The sequence below is a fragment of the Perca flavescens genome, chromosome 12 (assembly GCF_004354835.1).
Source record: "Perca flavescens isolate YP-PL-M2 chromosome 12, PFLA_1.0, whole genome shotgun sequence".
NCBI lineage: Eukaryota > Metazoa > Chordata > Actinopteri > Perciformes > Percidae > Perca > Perca flavescens.
In genome coordinates, this window is record NC_041342.1 from 3,422,587 (window position 1) to 3,434,346 (window position 11,760).

The following is an 11,760-nucleotide window of genomic DNA, read 5'->3' on the forward strand; positions in this document are numbered from 1 at the left end:
AGGGTTCGGTAAGCTTGAAACTAACTGAATCACTGACCTGCCGCCCAACTGTCTAAGGATTAAAGTTCTTATACCTGCTCCAGTCAATGCTGTTGCACATGTTCAGTTGGGTCGAGATCTGAAAATCTGGAATCTGGGGGTGACAGAAGATTGACAGAAAGGCAGAACACAGGGGATTGAAAAGAAAAATGATTATTGAAAGTCTTGTGCACTAACAGAGAAAGTGTAGGAGGTGACGTTGTGATGTGTAGAGGTAAAAAGGAAGGACATCAGTGTCCAACAGAGACTGAGAGGGAGAAAATGAAGGGTGGGGACAGCAGTAGAAAGAGAGAAATCATTTGTACGACAGAGTTTGAAGCAAAGAGCTGAGGCCTCTCTCATCCTCCCACTGATGACGGAGACACAGGACGGAGCAGAGCTCTGCTTTCCACAACTCTTCAACACCTCCTGCAGGAAGCTGACATCTCCTTGGTTTGAAGTGATGCTCATTCACATTTTTCTCTACTCCATCTCTCTGCTCACTGTAGCTCTCAACCTGCTCGTCATCATCTCAGTCTCCCACTTCAGGTTTAGATTATTGTCTCAACACTTGAAGTTATTGATATATGAACACTGTGTGTCAGTTTCATGGTCCTGGTATTGTGCATGCTGGCTTGATGTCTCAATGTCATGGCTTAGAGGGATATTTGAAGGAGCTATTGATGATGTTATTATAATGTAACACATTTTCTTCTCAAACTGTGATAATCAAACTGACTGCTCAGAATAAGGCCTGTTTCTACGACAGATCATAAAAAATCTGATTGTTTTTGGAATGTTTCGATTGTTTCAGAAAGAACTAACATAACATGTTTGTTTGTCATTTAGATATGAGGACTTTTTGTTTAAATGGTGCTTTTCTCTTTCCCTCCAGGCAGCTCCACACACCCACCAACATCCTCCTCCTCTCTCTGGCTGTCTCAGACTTTCTAGTGGGCCTCGTGGTGATGCCGGGAGAAATCCTCCGAAGAACATCCTGCTGGTATTTTGGTGACTTTGTGTGTTTACTTTATAATTATCTTTCAAGCATCATTCCCGCATCCTCAATAGGTGACATGGTGCTCATATCAGTTGACCGTTATGTGGCTATTTGTGACCCTCTGCACTACACCACTAGAATCACTGTCAACAGAGTTAAACTCTGTGTTTATCTGTGTTGGCTCTATTCTGTTTCCTACTGCTTTCTCTTTGTGAAGGATGACCTGACTCAACCGGGGAGGTATAATTCCTGCTACAGAGAATGTGTGTTTGTCGTTGACTCTGTCTTAGGAGCTGTAGATGTTGTTTTGAGCTTTATTGTTCCAGTTATTCTCATCATAGCTCTGTATCTGAGAATATTTGCCGTAGCTGTGTCTCAGGCTCGTGCCATGCGCGCTCACATTACAGCTGTCACACTCCAGCTTTCAGTGACTCCAAAGGCAAAGAAATCAGAGCTGAAAGCAGCCAGGACTCTTGGTGTTCTTGTAGTTGTGTTTCTAATGTGTTTCTGCCCATATTACTCTGTCTCTCTTGCAAGTGACAGCTTGGTCAATGCTTCATCTGCATCCTATGTTCTCTTTGTGTTCTATTGTAACTCTTGTCTAAACCCTATTATATATGCCTTGTTTTACCCCTGGTTTAGAAAATCACTTAAACTCATTGTAACTCTTCAGATACTGCAGCCTGGCTCCTGTGAGACCAACATACTGTAGAGAGGCTGTGGAGGAACTGAGATCGGACTCGGTCTAAGGATAAATGAATGAATATGTTCCTGCTGTTCAGTGATTGAAATATCAAATACAGAAGGTGAAGATATGCTCACCTGTCTTTAAGTCTAAATTGTGTATGAACAACAGATGAAAGGCCTGTGCTTCAGCTTCATCTTGTTGTCTATTTTGTCTCTCAGATGCTGCTGCATTACAAAAAGTGTAATGGGTTGCAATTTTTAAATCAGTTTTATTACAAAGAGATCAGAATTATCGTCATTTATTTAATTTTACATAGTGATTTGTTGTAAAGTTTCGTATGATAAAAAACGTACATATTCACAATGTAATAGTGTGTCTTTTTATTGATTTTTCACACTGATGTGAAATGACAAGAGACAATAATGACATGTTGAAAACTCCAGAACAAAAACAAAACTAGGAGTTTTATCAGCCTTCATACTCCTGGGCATCTGAGTGTGATTGCTGCATTCAAACCTGCCCAAAAGAACCGCACCAAGGGGGAAAACCAACCCTAGTGTGATTCAACCAAACTAAATGAGCCAGGTGTTAAAGCCTGAGTCCGTTTTAAAATAGAATCCTCTTCAAGACCACTTAGATACTTGTTCATAATGTATGTGATGTAAGAGACACTATATCTTTTATTTTAAGATAATCATTTTTGCATTATTTTTTGTAATGATCCAAAAGCAAGTACAGTGTAACAACACTGTAGGATCAAATGAGGCTGTAGACAGGTGTCACTAAAAACACAGGTGTCCATAAAATACAAATGTTCCCATTTTTGAATTTGATCACTTGTCTTGAAGAATTCACAGTACAAAGTGCTCAGTGACATTGTCTCTGTGGCCGAAATCAAAAAAAGCTTCGCTGCTCGGCCCCTAATAATACAGGCAAAAACAATAGGGTCCACCCAGCTTCACTGCTCGGCCCCTAATTATCATCAAGGGATTCATTGGAAATGTCCTCGGGTATGTAAGGTATATGAAATGTGGCCAACCACACTCATCCCAGAGCTGAGAAATATAGTACACCCGAAAGTAAGTGAAAGAGCAAGACACTCCAATGGGGTTATTCACTGAAAAAAAAGCTACCATGGAAACAATGTTTTTTTGCACTTCATCAAAGCACCAAAAATGTAGTCTATTTAGCAAAATTGTGATAAGATGTATGTGGGTACACGTAACATACACCACAAGGATGAGAGCACAATAGTAACATCAGACATAATGATGACATAATCTTTAAGAAGTGTGAATGGATCAAACTGACAATCCAAAATCCACTATGACAACTAAAGATCAAGATGAAAGAGTAACATCAATATTGAACAGGCTGGCCTGTTTTGTAGCTCACTTGAACAAATCAAGCTAAAAGAGGTGAAGAAAACCAGTGTTGGTCATCATGCTTTAAAAAAGTAATTAGTTAAAGTTACAAATTACTTCTCCCCAAAAGAGTTAGTAACTTCGTTACCACATTGTAAAAGTAATAAGTTACTCAGCAAAGTAACTGTAACGTTATTTTTTATGTTCTATAACGCTATTACGTTCTATAACATCTTTAACGTCAAAGAAAGAAAAATCAATTGGGCTTGAGGTTGGTGTCGTGCTAGCTTGTGTTGATGTGAGGTGCTTCATAAGCTTCGAGTTGCTTGAGGCAGATGTGGATACGTCTTTTTTTCCTGGGCATTTCCTGGTGCATGTTACATAAACATTCTTGCCTTTAATTTCAATGAGCGAGAAGTAGTGCCGGTACTTCCAGTTCGAGAACGCTACCTTTGAATTTCCCTGGCTCGTCGCCATCGTCGCTGTCTTGCAATAGGGTCTAGTGTGTCTAGTGGTAGTCAGAGCATGCAGTGAGACAGCGTGAGCAGGGCATCCGCCCACCCAGCCAATCATCATCGCATTTGAAACTATGTCATCATCCCCACCCCCGCTCTCTCCATGCAGCTGATGTGTAGCCAAAGCCTGACACCTCGCACATTCAACCAAATTGTAGTAACGCGCCACTTTACATTCTCAGTAACGATAACGGCGTTGCAACTATGGGAAAAGTAATTAATTAGATTACTCTGTTACTGAAAAAATAAGGCCATTAGCAGAGGTGTCAAAAGTATTCACATTCATTACTCAAGTAGAAGTATAGATACTAGGGTTTCAACTTCAAGTATCAACTCAAGCTTTTTACTTAAGTAAAAGTGTAAAAGTACTGGTTTCAAAACTACTTAAAGTATAAAAGTAAAAGTAATGTAAGGCAGAGATCTTCAACAGGGGTCCTCAGAGTCATTGCAGGGGTGCCTCCAAATTATTGTACATTTTTGAGTCTTTAAAAAAAATAAAAATAAAATGCCTTAACATAATTCCAACATATTATTAGCAAATATAAATTCCCACTGATGATAGGCTTACTGGCCTATAGGTAAGGTAGTCACTAAGATATCAGCCCACAGATACAGTTAATCCTAGATTTACTGTGCCACATATGTAACATTAAAATATGATTTATAAAATCATGCCAACAATTAATATTTTAATAGCTTATGAAAAAACGTATGTTAGAAGGCTTTAGGTTACCCTAACAATTATTGTAGGCCCAGTTTAATATGCAACTTAATTTCATACAATATGTAGGGGGTCCCTGCTACATCTCACTTTAAGTTAAGGGGTCCTTGGCTTAAAACACGTTCAAGACCCCTGATGTAAGGGGGGGAAATGCCATTAAGGACAACAGCTTAACTCTAAAACGCGGGGACAAAATCATATGACTATAATAATGTTACAGTATATTAAAATCATACCTGCAAACTCAGAAGGGCTGAAAAAGGTGACACGTAGGCTACATCTCTTCTGTGTTTTTCAGACAATGGCAGCTACAGTCTGGTGTCAGACTCCTCTCCAGTGAAATATAGACACACTTTTACACCGTTTATCTCTCAGCATTTTATCATGTTTACTCCATCTTCTAGCTAACACTAGGCTAACCTGCTTCCAACTGTAGTGTTGACTAGCGTCCCGTGCGGCGATGTTCAGTTCCCTCTAACGTCCGTTTTCGGAGCATCGCGCAGGCACCTAAGGCACCGAAATCCGTGTTGCTATTCAGTCCGGTAGATAACGGTCGTTAAGGCACCGGTGTCGTATTAGCACCGGGTCTGTACAGGTGTTATGGATCGCGTACAAACCAATAGGGTGTCGGAATAGCTATGTTTATACTTCTCATCCAACCACAATCAAATTCACTCTCTCCGGATGGAGCGATTTGGATAGGGTTTTTGTGTGTTTTTTTGAACGATGACTGACGAGCTGGAATGAAAACAAACCGAACTGAAATATGAGTAACGAGGCTATTTTTAAAATTTACGGAGTAGAAAGTACAGATAATTGCGTGAAAATGTAAGGAGTAGAAGTAAAAAGTATGCTGTAAAATAATTACTCCAGTAAAGTATAGATACCCAAAATTTCTACTTAAGTAAGGTAACGAAGTATTTGTACTTCGTTACTTGACACCTCTGGCCATTAGTAACGCTGTTATACTTAATCGCTGTTACTCCCAACACTGAAGAAAACAGCAAACACTTATAAGATAGTTAAGTAAAATAGGTCAAACTATGCTAAGCCAAATGAAGCTATGGACTCTGTGTCCAGAAAGGGTTTTTAAGCAGGAAGAGGTGTAACAATATGAATACGTGGCCTATAATCATAAACATACAAACTGTTATTTAAATCTTCTAAATTAAAATATCTTTGATGTTGTGTCTCCATTCCCCACTTAAGCATAATGCCAGATTACACAGTGGCATGTTAACCTAGGACACAAACTAATGAGCTGATCATTTCAGACAGGTGTGTTGATGCTCTGAAACATCTCAAACATGCAGGGAAGGATTCTAAAGAACAATGGCTGATCATGTAGAAGATGTGACATTGTGACCGTTTGATCTCGCAGTCTTCAGGTCCAAAAGCAAACGCTGATCTCAGTGAGCTATTGTCCACTCAAGGTGATTGCTTGTAATCGTACAGGAGGATGTTAACCTGCAACAGCTCATTTTAATGGAGGATTGTTTTAATAAACCAACCAGCCAGGAAACCTAAGAGGTGAGTTGTGTGCTTTTTATTTTACTTTTAACCGTTTATATTTACAGGTGGTCTCTTTTTTTCTTATCTGCGGGCCTGGTCGGCCATTTTATATTCACACCGCTGGTGTTGGCCCCAGGGGGTGGGGCTGAGAGGGTGGCAAACCATGCTCCTCTTCTGCCCTTCCCCCGGGGGTCAACAGCCAGCCTCCAAACATTACAGTCCACCATAATTACCTCCACACCAAAACATATTTCAAACTTCTACAGGCCATCCATCACTCAGAAGTCATAAATAAAACACTACACATAGGCACCTTCCCACAGGGAATGATGAGACAAATTAATAGGCTTCCATCTTTCATCAAACCCTCTTCACCTAACAATAATACATTAGAACTGGTTAAACTCAACAGACACATGGATGCACAATAACATGAACATACTTAGGGATCACTATGACACAGTCATTGGGATACAACTGCAGGACCTTCCACCATTCACACAGGCATCTTTTAATAAAGCTGTTCAGTGGGGGAGAGAGAGATACAGTAGGAAACTCACGGCCTCCTCTGTCCCCATACTGAGGGACCTCATATCCAGGGGGCCCTAGGCGCAGGAGGACCCTCCGCCATCTCAGCTCTCTCCCGACCATTGTTTTCTGTTTCCGTTCCTGTGGTTCAGGAGTTGTGAGCCATAAAGGGAATTCTGTGATGTCAGAAGTGCAACACACTGTAAACACACTCCTCTGGCCTATGTGGTAGTGTTTAACTCAACATGTCTGGAGCTGCTGCTGCACATTCCTCCATCTGTCTAACGGGAAGGAGGCTCAGCAGGGCAGCTCATTGTCACAATGTAGCCAGGGCTGTATCTCATCACCCTTATTTGATAGCTCCTCGACTCCTCGGTCCTCGGCTGAACTGGAAGTTGTTCTGTCCCTCCTCGGTGAAGGCCGTCTCAAAGTTCTTATTTCTGCCCAGAGGACCGAGGGCTGAGCATCAAGGAGCTATTGGGCGAGGATACACAAGAGCAGCCTTCCTGGAAGCCTTGCAGCTGAAGGAGCTGCTAACTCCGCCATTACAACCAACGTGTTCACGTAACGCTTCAGAAAGGACAGCTCATCCCTCTAAAAACACATTTCCTCTGTTTCTCTCTCCTGCCATGATTTCCTGGCTTCTCTCCCGTGCCTCCTCGGTGGGAGGTACTAAGACGCGAGGAAGGTAGGCAAGTGGAGGAGTCGAGGAGGAAATTGAAGCGACATGAGATGCAGCCCAGATATACACAGCGTGAAGTGCCTGGCAGGTGCATTTAGGGCGTGTCCAAATACACTTTTACTTGTTTGACAGCGGAAAAAAGGGTCCGTGCGCCGGGCGCATGGTTCAAAAGGGTTGTACTTAGTGTCTTCATTAATTCATAGGTGTGTTTTGGGCATAACATGAAATAAACCAATCAGTGTCATCTCCCATTCCCTTTAAAAGCCAGGTTAGGTGTTCAGCAAAAGTTACTGCAGCGATTTAACTTGGTAACAAGTAATCCACCGTCTGAACCTGAAGTTAACTTCAAATCTTGCTCCGTAGTACAGCCCTTTGGTGTTCTTGTAGTTGTGTTTCTATTATTTTTTCTTTCTTTTACAGGTGACCGCTTGTTCAATGCTTCATTTGCATCTTTTGTTGTCTGTGTGTGTTATTTAAACTCTTGTCTAAACCCTGTGATCTATGCCTTGTTTTACCCCTGGTTTAGATAAACAGTTAAACTCATAGTTACTCTTCAGATACAGCAGAACCTAGGCCTGTGTGTGTGTGTGTGTGTGTGTGTGTGTGTGTGTGTGTGTGTGTGTGTATGTGTGTGTGGTCATAGCAGTGAGTAACAATGTGTTATGGTGCGCCGTCACCAGCATTGTTTTTTTTTGTTGTTGTGGTGTGCGTAGACTACTCCTGATTTTGTCAGTCATCTCATCTCTTATATGCTGTGTCTCTATGATCCTATCCTGTCCTATTCATGGTAGCTTTCTCGTGGACATTGCGTCATCACGTGCTGTAGTAGGGGGGGCCCACTTTGATAATCCTACATAAAGGCCTGGTGTTGGCTCGTTACGCCACTGAACTTATTACTTGTCCTGAAGAATCCATACTACAAAATGCTCAACAACATGTGCGTCTGTGGCCTAAATGAAAATGAACGATGCCTCCTCAAATGATGCAGCCAGGCGTATACCAGGCAACCAATGTCAATGCCCATTCTCGAGGGATTTTGAATTGAAAAAATACCTGTTTTCTGAACAAGCGTGATTGAATGGTTTTGAAATCTGAGGCAATAGGAAAATGTCTGGAGTCCAGACTCTAGTCCAGCCTCGGACTATGACACTGCAAGGTGTGTGACAGATGAGTTAGTGGCAAAGGTTTACCCACATCCCAAGAGATACTTCTTAAAAAGGGATATATCACTGTTGGAAAGATGAATATATCTTTTAAATTGGGTCACTTATGTAGTAGAAATGTGAATTTGGATGTTTTGCTGCTTTAGAGTCCACTCCCAAGCCACGCCTACCGTTTACAGACTGACAGTGAGACAGTCAACTCAACTCAAGTGTGTTTTATTGTTATTTAAACCATATACACGAAACAGCGTTTCACCGTGGCTGAAAGTGGTGTTACACATTAAAAATATATAAAAACGACATTATATAAAAACGACATACGAAAGGCTCGTAAAGTTCAGCTAACACATACTAGCATTAGCGCTTGGTGGGCTGTAAACACTGAGTATAAACACAGCCGTAAATTTGCGTGGAATGTAGAATGGTCGGCATTTAACAGTCACAAACTCCACCAGCAGTTAGCAGTTAGTTGGATACAAGCACCCCATTTCTGCACCAGTCCGTGTTAACACAGCCCACCTCCACTAGTCTTACGACAGAGCAGCAGGCCTGGTAGCTGGATAGTCCGGTACACTGTTGTTCAGCAATGTCTCCACAACAACAAAAACACAGCAGTCTCTGAACTTGCCTTGGGAGTTTCGTTGAAGTTGGATGTAGTCCAGTTTGTTGTCTAATGAGCGGACACTTGCAAGCAGGACTGATGGAACAGGTGGCCGGCTAGCGTTGGCTTTCCACCTAGCTAGCCCTCGTTCCGCGTTTCACCGCTGAGGATGTCCCCTTACCGGCTAGCGGCATAGAGCGAGACCGCAGGCTGATGTGCTGGTCTCTGTAGCAGGCGAAGCTCGCGTAGCGTGTCGAGTATTCCGTCTGTAATAAAGTTTCCTGCATATTCTCCGATCTGTACCTATGTATCCCGGTGGTACACATGTGCGGTAGTTTGAATGCACATGATTGTTGTAAAAGTTTTCTGCTGAAAAGACAGAGCCTGTTTAGCGAAGCTTCAAGCTGGCTGACACTCGTTTAGCTTCGGCAAGCTTCGGGTAAAGACGACGGTCCAACCCCCTATGGGTGGGTTGAAAACATGCGGAAGTAGCTCCTACTACTGGCTGTAGTCCATTGCCTCTGGGCAAAAAATGTTACGATGACGCAACAATCTGCGTTTTCCGTCATCGGAAGATATTTTCCAGAACCACAATTACGGAGATCTCTCATCTCAGGGGGACATGAGGGAGAGAAGCACGGTCATTCAAAAATACTACCGTGTTTCTACTGATTCAAAGCTTAATGCTAAATCGGTGAAATATCCCTTTAATTATACAAAATATTATGAACAATCTATGATGCGTGGGATGAGCAGAGTGAGGAAGGAGGGGCTTCAGAGTCAAACAGGTGCTGAGAGAGAGGAGGGGATGAAGAGAATGTGAGAGAGATAAATCAGTTACATGACTCAGGTTAGTTCAGAAAGCTGCCAGAGTTGCAGCTATCTGCAGATTTCTGCAGATGGAGGTTGAGGACGGAGCTGAGCTCTGCTTTCCACAGTTCCCAAACACCTCCTGTAAGAAGCCCTTGCCTCCTTGGCCCCAAACACTTACCATTGTGTTCTACTCCATCTCTCCGATCACTGTGGCTCTCAACCTGCTCATCATCATCTCAATCTCCCACTTCAGGCAGATATTAACTTTTCAGCTTCTCTCTACAGGAATTGTAACTTAAAAATGTGAACAGCTGCTCTACATTTAGAAGAATTGTCTTTGAGCTAGTACTGAATAATGTTGCTCCAAATGTCTGACTTTGATGCCAGAGACTGTTGTTCATGTCCACTCTCTTACCAATATTAAGCATTGTTTCTGTCCACTGTGACCTCAACCAAGACATTTTAACTGTATACACTTAAACATATGGTAACTACTGATGTGGTGGAATGGAAAATATACAAACTCATTTTGATTTTCATTTTCATTTTGAATGCTGGTTTTGGTTGTTTTGTCACTCTTGTTGGTTAAATGGTGCTTTTCTCTTTCCCTCCAGGCAGCTCCACACACCCACCAACATCCTCCTCCTCTCTCTGGCTGTCTCTGACCTTCTAGTGGGCCTCGTGCTGATGCCTGTAGAAGTTCTCCGAAAAACATCCTGCTGGTTTCTTGGTGAATTTGTGTGTTCTACGTTTACTCTTCTTTCAGTCAACATTCCCTCAGCCTCAATAGGTGACATAGTGCTCATATCAGTTGACCGTTATGTGGCTATTTGTGACCCTCTGCATTACACCACTAAAGTCACTGCAACAAGAGTTAAACTCTGTTTATTTGTGTTGGCTCTATTCTGTTTCCTACAGCTTTCTCTATTTAAAAGATCTCCCGACTCAACCAGGGAGTTATAAATCTTGCTACGGAGCATGTGTGTTTTTCATTGACAATATCTCAGTTACTTTTGATCTTGTTTTGACCTTTTTTCTTCCAGTTACTGTCATCATAGCTCTGTATCTGAGAGTATTTGCCGTGGCTGTGTCTCAGGCTCGTGCTATGCGCTCTCACATACTTACAGCTGTCACGCAAAGAAATCAGAGCTGAAAGCAGCCAGGACTCTTGGTGTTCTTGTACTTGTGTTTCTAATATGTTTCTTCCCATATTACTGTTTCTTTATTGCAGGAGACAACTTGCTCAGTGACTTATCTGCATCCTTTATAATCTATCTGTTTTATTTAAACTCTTGTCTAAACCCTGTGATATATGCCTTGTTTTACCCCTGGTTTAGAAAATCAGTTAAACTCATTGTTACTCTTCAGATACTGCAGCCTGGCTCCTCTGAGACCAACATGCTGTAGAGAGGCTCTGGAGGGACTGAGATCAGACTCAGTCTAAGGATTAAAGGAATGAATGTGTTCCTGTTGTTCAATGATCAATTATCATATTCAAAACGTGAAGATATGCTTTCCTGTCTAAAAGTCTAAACTGTTCATGAGCAACAATTGAAAGGCCTGTGCTTCAGCTTTATCTTGTTGAGTATTTGTCCTCACTGATGCTGCTGCATTTAAAGAATGAGTCATAAGCACCATATACTGTTTTTTTAACTAATCACATAATTACACATGTACGACACGTATAAACCTTTTTTTCTTTTGTGATAGGAAACATTTCAACCCAACACAACAAAATAGCTACTAAAGCTTTATATTAATGTTACTAATGTTTGGTGAAAGCATCATCCGAGTAATTTGTGCCCATTAAGTAGCAAACAGAAATCACAGGCCTGCAGGGCTCCTGTTTCACTGAGACAAAAAGATGCCCCTGAACAGTCACACTTTCCCATCAAGTATAGAAAAACATCACCTGTGAAATGTAGTTGTGTTTCACATAACACTATCACTACAAAATTTTCTTTGCCCCTTTACAAAGTTGTTCTAATCATTTCAGTCTAGTGTCATTCATATGTGATCCCTGTATAACATATCTTGTCTTTATGACAGAATTATTTAAAGCACTATGAAGTCCTGTTGCGAGAAGTAAAAAAATAGATTATTTGAAAGGACAGGATTATCTACAGTTCATCAGATCGGTGTAGTCACATTTCCA

At 41.6% G+C, this 11,760-nt stretch overlaps 1 protein-coding gene across 1 annotated transcript; it reads left to right on the forward strand.

Moving 5' to 3' along the window:
* Nucleotides 1-986: 986 nt before the first annotated feature.
* On the forward strand, nucleotides 987-1,730 carry LOC114565162 (trace amine-associated receptor 9-like). The gene is made up of 2 exons (XM_028593053.1): nucleotides 987-1,258; nucleotides 1,466-1,730. Exons 1-2 carry the CDS (start codon nucleotides 987-989, stop codon nucleotides 1,728-1,730), a joined length of 537 nt encoding a protein of 178 aa, XP_028448854.1.
* Nucleotides 1,731-11,760: the final 10,030 nt, after the last annotated feature.

Coding starts and splice junctions, on each gene's coding strand:
- LOC114565162 (XM_028593053.1), top strand. CDS start 987: ATGCCGGGAGAAATCCTCCGAAGAACATCCTGCTGGTATTTTGGTGAC. Junction 1,259..1,465: donor GACCTGACTCAACCGGGGAG/GTATAATTCCTG, acceptor AAAGGCAAAGAA/ATCAGAGCTGAAAGCAGCCA.